The following is a 16,808-nucleotide window of genomic DNA, read 5'->3' on the forward strand; positions in this document are numbered from 1 at the left end:
AGCCAATGGTCCCTCTAAACTGCTCGCGTGCGCACTTGTGCACTGCTGATGCAATCTTGCAGATATTCTGCATTGCACGCAAAAAAAATAATCCAATGCAAAATGAAAGTTTCACATATAGATTTTCAGTTTGTGGCATTTTGCAATGTGATTCAATGAGTGAAGGATGACTGGTTGTTACATCCAATCCAATAGCACAATTCACATACATACTGTAAAAAATGAAAAGAAGCCACTAGTTTCTTTTAGGCAGCACACAAAACTCTCTAACAACGACCGCTGCTCCGCCATACTCTCTTTTCCTAGTTTACCTTATACCCGCCTATCACCCCTCTTAAAGACGTACATTCATAATTATAAATGTTAGAGTACTTACACAGCCCATCATTGTGTTTTATAATGGATGAGATTTTCTCTTTTCTGGTCTGTAGCCAAAACAAAAAATGCAGGATGAGATGGTGTATAATTTTAAAATTCCACGTTGGCGCAGCCTGATCCAGGATGAACGCACAGACAATACAGCGCACAAAAAGCTAATTCTGTATTTTAAATATACGAGGCAACGTATTATTAACCTTAAATCGGTTTGGGAGCATCATCACAACCACCCCCACCCCGTCGTCTGTAGCTCGCAAAGAAGCTGGCTGCTTGAAAAGTAGATCTTGGGGTAAAAAAGTCTGGGCACCCCTGAACGAGAAGTAGTTCCGAACATCCCAGATAGAGAGAGAGAGAGAGAGAGAGAGAGAGAGAGAGAGAGAGAGAGAGAGAGAGAGAGAGAGTTGTGATTGGTGCAGATTGTAATAAACATATTGGTGAAGGAAACAGGGGCAACGAAGAAGTGATGGGTAAGTACGGAATCCAGGAAAGAAACTTTGAGGGACAGATGGTGGTGGATTTTGCAAAAACGATTTCCAGAAGAGGCAGGAACATAGAGTAATTTACAAGAATGGAGCTCGAAGCACGCAGGTGGATTATATTTTGTGCAAACGATGTAATCTGAAGGAGGTTACTGACTGTAAGGTAGTGGTAGGGGAGAGTGTAGCCTGAAAGCAAAGGATGGTGGTGTGTAGGATGACTCTGGTGGTGGGTAGGAAGATTAAGAAGACAAACTTGGAACAGAGAACCATGTGGTGGAAGCTGAAACAGGAAGAAGGTTGTGCAGCCTTTCGCAAATAGGTGAGACAGGGTCTCGCTGGACAGGCGGAGCTCCCAGAAGACTGGACTACAAGGTAATCAGAGACAAAGGCAGGAGAGTACTTGGTATGTCTTCTGGTAGTCAAGGGGAGAAGGAGACTTGGTGGTGAAACAGAATACAGAAAGTCATACAAGAAAAGAGATTAGCGAAGAAGTGGGACACTGAGAGGACTGAGGAGAGGCGAAAGGAATACATTGAGATGCGACGTAGGTAGAGGTGGCAAAGGCTAAACAAGAGGCATATGATGACATGTACACCAGGTTAGACACGAAAGAAAGAGAAAAGGAACTCTACAGGTTGGCCAATCAGAGGGATAGAGATAGGAAGGATGGGCAGCAGGGTATGGGTGATTAAGGATAGCGATGGAAATGTTTTGACTGGTGCCAGTCATGTGCTAAATATGGAAAGAATACATTGAGAAGTTGATGAATGAAGAAAATGAGAGAGAAGGAAGAGGAGAAGAGGCACGTTTGAAGGGCCAGGAAGTTGCAATGATTAGTAAGGGGGAAGTTAGAAAGGCACTAAAGAGGATGAAAAATGGAAACGCAGTTGGTCCTGAATTGGAGTTGTGGAAGCAATTTGGAGAGGTGGCTGTGGAGTTTTTGACCAACTTATTAAACAGAATACTAGTGGGTGAGAAGATACCTGAAGAATGGAGGAAAAGTGTGCTAGTTCCCATTTTTAAGAGCAATTTGCAGAGCTGTGGGAACTATAGGGGAGTAAAGGTGGTGAGCCACACAATGAAGTTATGGGAAAGAGTAGTGGAGGCTAGACTCAGGACAGAAGTAAGTATCTGCGAGCAACAGTATGGTTTCCTGCCGAGAATGAGTACCATTGATGCACTATTTGCCTTGAGGATGGAAAACTACAGAGGTCAGAAGGAGCGACATTGTGTCTTTGTGGATCTAGACAGCCTATGACAGAGTTACAAGAGTGAAACTGTGGTACTGCATGCATGAGTCTAATGTGGTAGAGAAATATGTTAGAATAGTACATGACATGTATGAGGCCAGCGGAACAGTGGTGACGTGTGCTGTAGGTGTGACAGAAAATTTTAAGGTGGAGGTGGGACTGCATCAGGGATCAGATAGGTTGACAGATGAGGTTAAAATGAAATGATATTGTGATATGCAGGGAAACCTGGGAGCAGGTGGAGGAACAATTAGAAAGATGGAGATACACTGGAAAGGAGAGGAATGAAGATTATCTGAGGTAAAACAGAATATATATACGTGAATGTGAGGGATGGAAGGGGAAGAGTGAGTCTTCAGGCGTCAACAATCCAGAGCAATGGTGAGTGTGGTAAGGAAGTGAAGCAGGTTGGAACAAACAGGTTGTAACAGTTTGTAACAGCTGGCGGAAGGTGTCTGGTGTGTTATGTGACAGAAGAGTCTCTGCTAGGATGAAGGGCAAAGTTTATAAATTAGTAGTGAGGCCGGCCATGATGTACGGCTTAGAGATGGTGGCACTGAAGAGACAACAGGAAGCAGAGCTGGAGGTGGCAGAAATGAAGATGTTGAGGTTCTTGCTAGGAGTGGGCAGGTTGGATAGGATTAGAAATGAGCTCATTAGAGGGACAGCCAAAGCTGGATGTTTTGGAGACAAGATTCGAGAGAGCAGACTTCGATGGTTTGGACATGTTCAGAGGCGAGAGAGTAAGTATATTGGTAGAAGGATGCTGAGGATGGAGCTCCCAGGCAAAAGAGCGAGAGGAAGACCAAAGAGAAGGTTTATGGATGTGGTGAGGGAAGACATGAGGGCAGTTGGGGTTAGAGAGGAAGATGCAGGAGATAGGCTAAGATGGCAAAAGATGACACGCTGTGGCGACCCCTAACGGGACAAGCCGAAAGGAAAAGTAGAACATTTGTTTTTTCATACAAAGTATTTTTATGTAAATTCTGATTTCAATGGTGAAGTCCCACTTACTACGATATTCAAGTTACATTACCCGGAAGTTGTAACTCTTTCATAACCAAAGGACTGTGGTCAACCAATGGAGGAAATACTACAAAAGGTGTCAACCAGCAGGTATTTCATGCTTGGCAATGACAGCATTCTGATTTTTTTAGTGGGGCGGGTCTGCACCTCGGTGTTGTGAAATATCACACATTTACTCCAGCCACGAACATACTGCTAGACAAACACAGAATTACATTTGGACTTTCATACGCTGATAAACCAAGTGACACACAGCAGTATGGAGGTGGTCATCACAGACCCCATTGACTCACTCACTAGCCACAAGAGTATTTCAGCCATGACAGAATGGCTCAAGAGCAGATACTGTTTATGGATACTTTTGTTTATATGGTCTGCTCACAACGAGTTGTGGTATGGTGAGCAAAAATCCAATCAAAAGTTATGGGCATGACATTGACCTATTTAGACTTCATTTATACGCATATTCTACTTTTACTCAAGGTGTATTTTTCTGGACCAACAAGGGGTGCCCTCACACCTCAATAAAAAGCTAGTCGTCACAATCATGGCTGGGAACAACTAGTACACACAGCATGGTTGGAAAGCATTTAGTTGTCACAATGGAACAATAAAGCATGTGGAGGGTGTATAGAACTGATGGAATATTGGTACATACTGTATAAAACACATTTTCCAACTCATCTCTCCCCTTTTGATGATACCACACAATATTATTCATCACATCCAAAAGACAAATTACTTAACATGATTACATCCCAAGTTCTTAAAAGTGGACTCTAAATGGTCAACATGATAGATGACGAAATACTTAAAAAAAAAAAAAAAAAAAAAAAATTATCAAAACATTAAAAGTTACTTCAGTTGGATTGAAATAAAAGTTCAGGAAAACGTTCATCAGAGAATAGTGAAATCGTTATTTGTGAGTAAACGCTGTCAACCATGGGATTTCACAAAAGGGACCAAATAACAGGACATGAAAAAGAGGACAAGCAGAGTAATAGAATAAGTGTAAAGTGATAGTGCCAAGTCTGGCATCCAAGTTCTGTGGACGAGCTTGAATTGAGCACCTCCAGGACGAAAACCACCTTGCTCCTCCTGAATCTAAGATTCGACTTCCTGACGGATGCTCCTCTCCAGCACCCCTAATAGACCTTACCAGGGAGCCTGAGAAGTGTGATCCCCCCTGTAGTTGGAACGCACCCTGCGGTCCCCCTTCTTAAAAAAGGGGGCCCACCACCCCAGTCTGCCAATCAGAGGCACTCTTCCCAATGTCCACGTGATGTTGCAGAGGCATGTCAACTAGGACAGCCCCACAACATCCGAAGCCTTGAGGAACTCTGGGCAAATCTTATCCACCCCCAGGGCCATGCCACTGAGGAGCTTTTTAACCGACTCAATGACCTCAATTCCATACTGTAGATTGATGAGCCCGTCTCAAAGAACCCAGACTCAGCTTCCTCATGAGAAGGTGTGCTGGTGGAACTGAGATCCTGAAGTATTCTTCCCACGACTCACCACATCCCGAGTTGATGTCACATGTGCCCCATTCTCACTGTACACAGTGTTGACGGTGCACTGCTTCCTCCTCCTGAGACACCAGATGGTGGACCAGAAATTTTTCAAAGCAGTCATAAAGTAATTTTCTATGGCCTCACCAAACTCCTCCTATGCCAGGGTTTTTGCCTCAGCGACAACCAAAGGGGCGTACCGCTTGGCCAGCCGATACCTATCAGCTGCCTCAGGAGTCCCACAGTCTAGAAATCCCTGAAAGCTTGACGGCATCCCTCACTGCTGGTGTCCTACCACCCTGAAATAGTTCTGTGTTCTGCTATAAACTTCTGTGAATTACTGATATGTAATAACTTGCGTGTTTATTTTCATTTTCTTCTGTTCTTTACAGGCGCTCTCATGCATGGAGCTAAATGAGCCAGTGAGCAGTCACAGAATATTGAGTTAAATCAATGAAATTAGTTCCAAAGCCTGATGTCACTATGATGAGGGAGGAACATTTTGGATTGAAGCCTGATGAATGCAGTCATGCAGCTCATGCCAAAAAGCTGATAAGTCATATTTGTATGAAGTTGCAACAAAAACATGTCTTAAAGCTTAAAACTTCAACGTGACGAAATCCATTTCAAAAACAATCCATTTCTTCATTTGGGAACAAAACAACACAGTTTGTCAGCTTGCAAATATGGATCCCTTTGGCCAAAAATGCAAATACAATATATATATATATATATATATATATATATATATAATGCATGTGTTCAAATTTCATCAATTATAGCATTATGTACATACTATTGTTTTAGATGTAGCCATTGAAAAATGTCGACAAAGGCTTCAGACTTCAAAACAGGTTGCAGCGCACAGGGGCACAATCGCTCAACCTATGTATTGGGGGCGGCCACCGGGCCCCGCAATGTTTCGGTGCGGCTTCATTTCTCAAAAATTGAAGCTGCCATATCTATGAGAATATTCTTGTCCAGAAGAAAAAAACAGCCCCAACAACATCTTGTCGCTGTGTTTTTCACTCGCAAACATACACCCGCAACAGTGAAAAAAGATGCTACAGCTGAGCCATGAGGAGAAGGAATGCCCAGTCGCTGTTAATTTCTTTGTGTCCAACCTCACAGATTGATCATTGCAATAAAATGCATTTCTAAAAACTATGTATCTTTTTTATAGAGGAAAATTGTCATCCTGGATAAAGCGTAGGAAAATGGATGGAGTGACGTATAGATATTTATTTCTCAAAAAATGTTTTTTAGGCCTCATTTGAACACGTTTTGATCTTTGGTTTCATTCTAAAATAGTATCCTTTTTATGAGAAAGGGTTGAACTTCCAGAGTGTTACACGAGGAATCTGAGAAAATTATGCCTGTCTGAGAAAAGTTTATAAAGTGTGTGGTTTGGGGATTGACAGCCTGATAACATATAAGAACCAAAAAAACATTGTAATGAAAAAAAACTCAACAAAAATAAAATACAGTACAGGAACTGGAAACATTCTGTACATTAAAAAAACATCCTGGAAACAAAAATCTGAACAAAAAACAAGATATATACAGTGAAGAAAGTTAGTATTTGAACATCCTGCTATATTGCAAGTTCTCCCACTTGGAAATCATGAGGGAGCTGAAATTTTTGTCATGGGTGCAGGTCCACTGTGAGAGAGATAATCTAAAGAGAAAAATCCAGAAATCACAATGTATTAACGATTTGTGTGATACAGCTGCAAGCAAATATTTGAACACCTATCAGCTAGACCTGTTAGTCCACCTTTAAAAGTCCACCTCCACTCCTTGTATTATCGGTTGAACCTGTGTGAGGTCGTTGGCTGCATAAAGACACCTGTCCACCCCATACAATCAGTAAGGCTCAAACTTGTAACATGGCCAAGACCAAAGAGCTGTCCAAAGACAGCTGGAAATGGCTACGGAGAAATTTCCAAGCATCTTGGTGAGAAAAGGTCCATTGTTGGAGGAATCATTACGACGGTCATTCTCAATGTTGGAGCCTCAAGCAAGATATCATCTTGTGGGGTCTCAATGATCCTTAGAAAGGTGAGGAATCAGCCCAAGATTACATGACAGGACTTTGTCAATGACCTGAAAAGAGCTGGCACCACCGTTTCCAAGGTGACTCTTGGTAATACACTAAGATGTCATGGTTTGAAATCATGCATGGCACAGAAGGTTCCCCTGCTTATACTAGCACATGTCAAGGACTGTCTTAAGTTTGCCAATGACCGTTTGGATGATACAGATGAGTCACAGGAGAAGGTTTTTTGGTCAGATGAGACCAAAATGGAACTTTTTGGTCATAATTCCACTAAAAGTGTTTGGAGGAAGACGAATGATGATTTCCATCCCAAGACCACCATCCCTACTGTGAAGCATGGGGGTGGTAGCATGATGCTTTGGGAGTGTATTTCTGCACATGGGACAGGTTGACTGCACTGTATTAAGGAAAAGATGACCGTGGCCATGTATTGTGAGATTTTGGGGAGCAACCTCTTTCCCTCAGTCAGAGAATTGAAGATGGTCCTGGCTGGGTCTTTTAACATGACAATGACCCGAAGCACACAGCCAGGAAAACCAAGGAGTGGCTCCATAAAAAGCATATCAAGGTTCTGGCGTGGCCTAGCCAGTCTCCAGACCTAAAGCCAATAGAAAATCTTTGGAGGGAGCTGAAACTCTGTGTTTCTCAGCGACAGCCCAGAAACCTGTCTGATCTCGAGAAGATCTGTGTGGAGGAGTGGGTCAAAATCCCTCTTGCAGTGTGTGCAAACCTGGTGAACAACTACAGGAAGCGTTTGACCTCTATAATGGCAAACAAAGGCTACTGTACCGAATACTAACATTGGTTTTCTCAGATGAGACCAAAATGGAACTTTTTGGTCTTAATTCCACTAACCGTGTTTGGAGGAAGACAAAAGATGAATACCATCCCCACTGTGAAGCATTGGGGTGGTAGCATCATGCTTTGGGGGTGTTTTTCTGCACATGGGACAGGACAACTGAATTCTTTTAAGGAGAGGATGACAACCTCTTTCACTCAGTCAGAGCATTGTCTTTTAACATGACAATGACCCGAAGCACACAGCCAGGAAAACCAAGGAGTGGCTCTGTAAGAAGCATATCAAGGTTCTGGCATGGCCTCGCCAGTCTCCAGACCTAAACCCAATAGAAAATCTTTGGAGGGAACTGAAACTGTGTTTCACAGCGACAGCCCAGAAACCTGTCTGATCTCGAGAAGATCTGTGTGGAGGAGTGGGTCAAAATCCCTCCTGCTGTGTGTGCAAACCTAGTGAACAACTACAGGAAATAATTGGCCTCTGTAAATGCAAACAAAGGCTACTGTACCAAATATTACCATTGGTTTTCTCAGGTGTTCAAATACTTATTTTCAGCTGTATCAGACAAATAGATTGGTAAAAAAATTATACATTGTGATTTCTGGATTTTTCTTTTTAGATTATCTCTCTCACAGTGTACATGCATGAAAATTTCACCCCCCTCCTTGATTTCTAAGTGGAAGAACTTGTAATATAGCAGGGTCTTCAAATACTTATTTTTCTACGACATGGATGTACGCGGGTATGTTTTAAAATGTGATCTTCACGTAAAATGAGCTAACACTATTTTAGATCTCTTGGCCTTCCACGCCTTTTTGCACCTCCCTTCATGTGTTCATTCCTTTAGTCCAGTGTTATTACACATTTTTACACACAACCTAATTTCTTAGTTTAACTCATTTACTGTTCTAAAGTTACTTATGACTATAAAATAGTGCAACTGTTGCCGTTTTTACAGCAAGAGCAAAAATATTTGCAACTTACCACAAGGTTTTTTCTCATGTTCCAAGTGATCTGAAAGATCCAAGTTTGGGCAGTAACAAAACTACGCTGAATGTTAAAGCTATTTTTCGCTGTCTGTTGTATAAAGTCATCATGTGCGACTGTCACAACTCACTGTGGTTGGCCTGGTAAGCCCAAGAGAAGTCTTTGTGCGTGTGACTTTCTTATTGTTTAATTGGTCAACTTGAGTCAAACATCACTGTGTTAATCACGGAAGATTGGTGCAACAGCGTCCAATGGAGAAGTCAAAAATGAAAATCGTGCAATGATTGAGAAATTAAAATAGCAACTGGAATGTAGATTGTAATGTCGAGGATGCAGTAGCTCCAGAAGGTATGCCCACACTTCCCCTTCCCCAGCCACTTCACCTAGCCCTTCGAAGGAGATCCCGAGGTGTTCCAAGGAAAGTCAAGAGACCTAGTCTCTCCAGCGTGTCTTGGGTCATCTCCGGGGTCTCTTTCCTGGTGGGGTGTGCCAGGAACACCTCCCCGGGGAGGCGTCCGGGAGGCAGCCGAATCCGAACCCAGCCACCTCCTCTGGTTTCTCTCAATCTGGAGGAGCAGCGGCTTGACACCGAGCTTCCTCCCAGATGACTGAGCTTCTCACCCTATCTCTAAGGGAGAGCCCGGACATCCTGCAGAGGGAACTCATTTCGGCCACCTGTCACGACCCACAGGTTGTGACTGTAGGTGAGGGTAGGAACGTAGATCTACCAGTAAAGCTTCACCTTTTGACTTCGGTCCCTCTTTACCACAACTGATCGATACAAGGTCCACGTCACTGCAGATGCTGCACTGGTCCAAAAAAAATTAAAAAAAAAAGTTTAAAATTCTCTTGAAAATTGAAATTTTCTCTCATTATTGTGGCATTGAACAAAATTACGATTTTGTGGCATTTGCGTGTTCTTTCTGTGCTTGCATGGGTTTTGTCCATGCACTCCTGAGTCCTCCCACGTCCCGAAAACCTGGATTAATTGGAGACTCCAAATTGGCCTTCGGTGTGATTGTGGGTGCTGTTTGTCAATATGTGCCCTACAATTAGCTGGCAACCAGTAAAGGATGTACCCTGCCTCCTGCCCGAAGATAGCTGGGATAGGCTGCAGCACTCCCGTGACCCTTGAGATGATAAACTGCTCAGAAGATAGATGGATGGATGGATCGATGGATTTTGGTGATCCTTACTGACCTGAAACAAGAGAGGTTCAGTCTAATTTGACTTCAGACAGTGAGACAAAATATGAAATATGTTTTTGCAGTGTGTATGTTAACCTCTGGCTTTAACTCTATATAGTTTGATAATTTAATACTTAACATGAGTGTTGTTTTGTGTGTTTGCTGTGGTGCAAATATTCTTGAAAATCAAAATGTTCCTGATGATGATTGGGGTTGGCACCTCTGACATCTCTCTAGCATCTCCCAAACATGTCAACAAGATACATAGGAGCTGTTTTAAATTGTGTAAAAGTGTGTCCAATTCAAACACGTTTTGCATGAATGTAAAAGAGGAAATTGTCAAGAATTCCAAAAATATAATTGGTCTGACTTATAATATTTTCTTCTTTTTTCCTAGACTCAAAACTACTTTCTTGGCTGCTTTGTTTTGAAGTTTGGTTTAACAGTGTGTGCCTATTTGTTGGCCTTTGGATTCACACTTCAAGAGGTCTGTCTCAGAAGCAGAAAGTTAACCATGTTTGCAAATGTGACTAGAAATTGCCTTCATATACTCACAGCCAGGTAAGACTTGTCAAACAACCTGATTATTAACCAACTACGAATGTATTAGTGCGCTTCTTTTCAGAAATGGGGAAGGGTAACTCTCATTCTCCATCATAGGAACAGTAGTCTTTTAATAGTATAAAAATACTGTAGATCTTTTTTGTTGTCACAGAAAGAGTCCGTACAGTAGGTGCAGGCTCATTAGGTCTGTGTCATCAGTGGGGAAAAGTGTTTGAGAGTGACAGTCATCATTGTGTCAAAAGCAAATAGTGGACTGCATAAGCATTGATTGACATTGAAAGGAAATGTTGTGCCCATTCATACGACCATTTTATTAATAGCAAATGCATTGAATTAATTCTTCATTGGGATTACTTTAGCTCTTCAAACCATGCTCCTCGTTGGTTCAGTGAATTGTCCAATGGCCTGCTGCTGACACAGAAGGTTATGACTGGGTTCCTGGTCTTACATACAGGTAGGTTGTCACACTCCCACTTAACCTTAACACACATTTACTTTTGGTTTCAAGTTATCAAGTACAATGGTACTTTAACTCATGAATTCCCCAATTCATGTTTTTCAGTTACGAGCCTGGTTACAAGCTTGGTTGCTTGGCTAACGTACGGGCTTGTGTGAATAATGTACGGGCTGTTTGGTTCTTGTACAACCGGTGTCACAGTTTTGTGCACATTGCCGGCAGTAATTTGGACTTAATTTCCGGTGATTTGTGACTTTCCTGTGGCTGCCCTTATTCACAGATTCTGTTTAAAACTTTTATTGACTGAATTTTTCGGCGTAGCCAAGAAGTAGAAGAGGTCTGGTTTGGTGGCCTCATTATTGGATTTTTGCTTTTTGCAGATTTTGTTCTGTTTGTTTCCTTACGCCGTAATCTTTCCAACTGTCACTGGTGTAGTTCGCAGCCGGGTGTGAAGTGGCTGAAATAAGAATCAGCACCTCCAAAGCGGAGATGGTCCTCAGTCATAAAAGGGTGGCCTGGAATTTTCACTGTTGGTGCATGTCCACTGTGAGAGAGATAATATAATCCCTTGTTTTTTCGCAGTTAATTGGGACCACAACACCCCACAAAAAGTGAAAAAACACAAAGTTGTGGGGGATATATGTCTGTATGTGCCAGAACATTTAAAATATGCAAACAGTATTTGCACTGCATAATTGAGACAAAAACGATGTATTTAGTCAAATCTTTTATTATAAAACCTTATAAATATAATATATACAGTATTATAAATTTAGTTTATAAAACACTTCCTGTATTATATGTATTATAATCCTGTATAGTTTCCATTCATCACTCGGAGACTTATCCTGGAGGGGCTGTGTGAATCCTCTTTTTTTTATTTCCTCTGGGGCGGTCCGAAACCTAACAAATACAGCAAACATGATAAAGCAACTGTGAGTCTATTAAAAAAAAAAAACAACCATAAGCAAACAAACCAAAAACGAGTCAATGTGAGTATATTAAGCATAGTAAAAGAGCATTAAAAGCAAAACCAGAGCAAATATGAGGTAACTTTATGTACAATTTATCCATTTCATCCAGCACCCTGTACAAGAACATAACCCCGTCAACACAAGTGCTAAACTCAACAGGTCGCACCAATTTGTCGCACGCTTGAAGGTGTAACACTTTTGATTTTTTTCAAACCAACCTTTGCTTGCCGAAAAGCCCCGTCCTCAAGGGGGTGAAACTCTCATTGCAGCTTGAGGTTCATCATCACACATTTTGCTTTATTATTAAAAGTTATTGAAGCAGTTTTACAGATATTTACCACATCATTCTTGATGCATCACGCCACTGATTCATTCTCTCCATAATGGCGCCCCTAAAGCGGAACTTTTGCCGTCTTTGATCATATCGGAAAGTTTTTACTTCCATTACTACCATCAGAACCTCCAGCAGAAGATTGTCAGAGTGAGGAATGCTAATTACGTACGTAAAAGTAACTTTTTTTAGGCTTGTCCCGTTAGGGGTCGCCACAGCGCGACATCTAAGATGAACGCACATATTTGTTTGGCACAGTTTTACAACGGATGCCCTTCATGACTCAACCCCTCTTGGGGAGTAGAGGCCCCAGTGAGATACGAGCTCACGACCCTTGATTTACCAAACCAATGCTCTAACCACTGAGCTATGGGGCCTCTCAATGATAATTACTGCAATAAAAAGGTTGCTGTGCAGCCCAAGGTTTCATCAAAGATTTAACTTACACTTGAACTGTTGAAAATGTTTGTCTGAAAGATGCAAAGTATAAATGCGTAATGTTGAACTGGATAATTTTAAAATTTTACCTACCCACATACAGACACAAAAAAACCACTCATGTCAAAGGTAAAAAAAACTCAGCTATGTACACTGCCAGGACCTCCGGAAGAAGATTATCCAAGTGAGGATTGTTAATGGATAGGATATGGATAGGAATGCTCTAAATGAATAAGACTTTATATTGGACAACTGTGACTCTTATTAGGAATGGTTCCTATAAATTGAATGTCTAAGGTACTTTGTTTTTGTTAGTTTGTTCTTTGTTTGTTCCGAATGTCGTACCAAGGCACCAAATGCCAGAGACAAATTTCTTGTGTGTTATATGCAGGGTGTCCCCCCCAAAAATTGTATATACACTTAAATGTAAATACTTTTACATTTTAAAATTATTCTAATTATAATAAACATCAAGTTTACAATTATTTGAATCTTTCCTGCAACAGTCGGCAGACCGTGGTCGGGAAACACAGGGAAGACACCTTCGTGGCGGGAACAATAATAGTACAAAGTGCTGGTTTGCTGCGCAGAAGGCTTGATTAGATCCTTTAAGCACTCTGCATCTTCATGTCCTCTCTTCAACACTAATCCTCCCCGGTCGGCCTTGTAAACTGTACACAATGGCTACAGCAAGCAGTTCATTTCTATCCCTTCTCACTCCCGCTGCTTCACACGCCTGCACACTCTCTCACACGTTGCTTTTTGAGAGAGGCAATGAGACTTGCTTGTTTTGATGGTGGAGGAGAGGCTTTGGTTCACTCACCCACAGGATTGCCACATGATGATCATAAACACGTTCCTTGAAGAAATATTCGTAGACGTCCTCTTCTAAAAAAAAGGCCTGTTTCATCTTTTATTAACTTGTGCCCGGCATCCCTCAATGATGAGGTTAGGAAACTCTTCCTCCACATAACGACGAGCAGCACCATACAGGGGCACATTTCTGAAGCCGTACCTTTTTCAATATTTTCGAACCAGCTTTTGCTAGCCCAAAAGCCTTGTCTTTTAGGGGTCAAATCACAATGCAGGATGCAACAAGGAGAAAAGTGCCCTGTCCGGAGTCCTGGAGGACATCACAGTAGGTACCACAGTGCCCATACCATTTGCAGCACAAAGTGGTTGATTCCTCCCACTAGATCCCAAAAAGGATAAAAGTGCTCCCAAATAGGAGCCCATTCCTCCCGCTGGATCCCTAAAAGGATAAAAGTGCCTGCAGAGTTACCATTTCTTGGGCACCGCATGGGAAGCTTTCACTGGGGCACAACACTGAAGTGGTATTGTAACTACATAATCAAAAAATGTCGTTGCTTAAAAACAAAGTTATTACAAACACAACACTAAGATGCAATATATATATGTGAGATGGTCAACAGCGTGAGCAAGACAATGGGCAAAGCAAGGAAATGGGTGGGACAAAGTGAATTTGCTGGGTGAGGCGCAACCTTTGATGATGTGCAACCATTCAGCTCACGGAATGAAGCCACTCGTGCTCTCATTGGTTGATGTTGCGCATTGAAACCAATATGCCAATCTGGCTGTATTTTTAAAAATTTTATGAAAACTAAAAACCCACAAAGCACTGAAGCCGCAAAAGCTGAAGTCCGAAGTAGTGAGGGAACTCTGTATATCTATAAGGCTGAATCTTTAAAGATTGAACTCAATACCTCTTTTTTCGCAAATAGTAACTCAGATGCACTATTTGCCTTGAGGATGCTCGTGGAAAAGTACAGAGAAGGTCAGAAGGAGCTACATTGAATCTTTGTTGACCAAGAGAAACCCTATGACAGAGTACCAAGAGAGGAACTATGGAACTGCATGTGCAAGTTTGGTGTGCCAGAAAAAATGTTCGAATAGTACAGTTCATGTATGAGAGCAGCAGAACAGCGGGGAGATATGCCATTGGTGTGTCCAAAGAATTTAAGGCGGAGGTGGGACTGCATCAGTGTTGCATGCTTAACACCTTCTTCCTGTTTGCGGTAGTAATGGATAGGCTGACAGTCGAGGTTAGACTGGAATCTCCTTGGACCATGATGTTCGCAGATGATGTTCATCCGGCGGATGAACAATTAGAAAGATGGAGGTACACACTGGAAAGGAGAGGAATGAAGATTAGCCGAAACAGAATACATGTGCGTGAATGAGAGGGGTGGAGAAGGAAGAGTGAAGATCCAAGGAAAAGAGATACCGGCGTGAACGACTTCAAATAATTGGGGTCAACAATACAGAGCAACGGAGAGTGTGGTAAGGAAGTGAAGAAACAGGTCCAAGCAGGGTGGAACAGTTGATGGAAGGTGTCTGGTGTTCTATGTGACAGAAGAGTCTCCGCTAGGATGAAGGGCAAAGTTTATAAAACAGTGGTGAGTCCGGCCATGATGTGCAGATTAGATACGGTCGCTCTGAAGAAACAACAGGAAGCAGAACTGGAGTTAACAGAAATGAAGATGCTGAGGTGTGAACAGGTTGGATAGAATAAAAAAATGAGCTCATTAGCAGGACAGCCAAAGTTAGATGTTTTGGAGACAAGGTGAGAGAGAGCAGACTTTGGTTTGAACATGTTCAGAGGAGTGAGAGAGAGTGATTATGTTGGTAGAAGGGTGCTGAGGATGGAGCCGCCAGACAAAAGAGTGAGAGGAAGACCAAAGAAAAGGTTGATGGATGTTGCGAGGGAGGACATGAGGACAGTGGGTGCACAAGATAGGCTTAGATGGAAAAACATGACACACTGTGGCGACCCCTAAAAGAAGAAGAATTGTACATTACTTAATTCAGCACAAGCCACTGCAATCTGTTGGCTGTTGCCAAGCACTGATAATTGCAGAGCGTTTCATCTGGAAGAGCATCTGGCATAAAACTGTGCCAAACAAATATGAGCGTTCATCTAAAGAATCCCAGAATGGATTGGTCATTGCCCAGGTTAACCGCGCCCAGCACCGCTAACTTACAGGTCGTCGGTGGAAATTCAGCTCCTGTGGGTCGAAGACAAAGAAGAGGAGGAAACCGGATTCGTCGGCAGAAGAAGAAGAGGAATGCACAGAGGGTACAACTGAGTGTAGGGACTTTGAATGTTGAGACTGTGATAGGAAACGCTTAGGAGTTGGTTGACAGGATTGTTAGGGTTCGGTTAGGTCACACAGACCACCTCTTCCAAACCTGTTCCTCACAAACACCAGATCCATTGCCAGCAAAATGGATGAGCTGTAATTATAAATTGTGGATAATCCCGCGTCCTCATCATAATAAAGACGTGGCTTCACCTGAACATTCCTGATGCTAGTGTTTTCTTCCGTTTATCCGAGGTTGCGTTGCAGGGGTAGTCGCTTTAACAGGGAAGCCCAGACTTCCCTCTTCACAGCCACTTTTTCCAGCTTTTCCAAGGTGATCCCAAAGCGTTCCCAGATAAACCAAGAGACGTTGTCTCTCTAGCATATCCTCTGTCATCCCCGTAAGTCTCCCCCTGGTGGGATGTGTCTTAACACCTCAACAAGGAGTCATCCTGGCAGCATCCTTAGGAGCCTGAGCCACTTTGTCTGGCTTCCCTGAAAATGGCGGAGCAGTGGCTCTACTCAGAGCCCCTCCTAGATGACCAAACTTCTCACCCGATCTCTAAGGGAGAGTGTGGTTATGCTGTGGAGGCAACAAGACTAAGGCCACCAAACTGGACCCCCTCTATGCCTCTGCTGCACCTAGAAATCCAATCCATAAAAGTTATAAACAGAATCTGTGACTAAGGGCAGCCAGCAGAGTCCAACCCTCACTGGAAAAGAGTCCGACTTACTGCCAGCAATGCGGACCAAATTCTGATACGCCGTTTTGGGACCAAACAGCCCAAATTCGGGAGTTCCATATCCCATACTCCTGAACCTCCTCACCCAACCCTTAGGACTCTCCACGTGATATGGTTGAATACTTTCTCCAAGTCCACAAAACATGTCTATTTTCACCCTCGAGGATCTTCCCAAGGAGGAAGAGCTGGTCCACTGTTCCATAGACGTAAACCAAAATGGTCCACATAAATGTGAGATTGGACCTCCCGACGGACTCTCCACTCCAGGAGCCTCAAGTAGACCTTACCAGGGAGGCTGAGGAGTGTGATTCCCCTGTAGTTGTAACACACCCTCCAGTCCCCCTCGTGAAAAAGGGAGGCCACCAGCCAAGTCTGCCAATTCAGTGGCACTGTCCCCGATGTCCATGCAGTATTGAAAAGGTGTCAACCAGGACAGCCCTACAATATCCAGAGCCTGCTACCAAGGAGTTTTTAACCACCTCGGTGACCTCAACCCCACAGATAACTGAGCCTGCCTCAGAGACCCT

At 42.8% G+C, this 16,808-nt stretch overlaps 2 protein-coding genes across 11 annotated transcripts in view; one reads left to right on the top strand and one right to left on the bottom strand.

Moving 5' to 3' along the window:
* Positions 1-16,808, top strand: part of tmem94 (transmembrane protein 94) — a 224,964-nt gene that overhangs the window by 178,087 nt on the left and 30,069 nt on the right. For 7 of the 10 annotated variants that reach the window (XM_061809568.1, XM_061809565.1, XM_061809566.1 and 4 more), the window contains 2 exons: positions 10,071-10,234; positions 10,597-10,691. In XM_061809568.1, coding sequence (XP_061665552.1) covers positions 10,071-10,234; positions 10,597-10,691 — 259 coding nt within the window. Of the gene's footprint in view, positions 1-5,036; positions 5,305-10,070; positions 10,235-10,596; positions 10,692-16,808 lie in introns of those variants that run through there. The other 3 variants (XR_009793510.1, XR_009793509.1, XM_061809573.1) reach the window with 3 other exon arrangements.
* The window catches only part of LOC133495208 (general transcription factor II-I repeat domain-containing protein 2B-like), a 49,893-nt gene continuing 44,569 nt past the window's right edge, over positions 11,485-16,808 (bottom strand). The window contains exon 4 of the mRNA XM_061809574.1: positions 11,485-11,597. The gene's annotated coding sequence lies outside the window, so the exon portion shown is untranslated. The remainder of the gene's footprint in view (positions 11,598-16,808) is intronic.

The sequence above is a fragment of the Syngnathoides biaculeatus genome, chromosome 22 (genome assembly GCF_019802595.1).
Source record: "Syngnathoides biaculeatus isolate LvHL_M chromosome 22, ASM1980259v1, whole genome shotgun sequence".
Taxonomy (NCBI): Eukaryota; Metazoa; Chordata; class Actinopteri; order Syngnathiformes; family Syngnathidae; genus Syngnathoides; species Syngnathoides biaculeatus.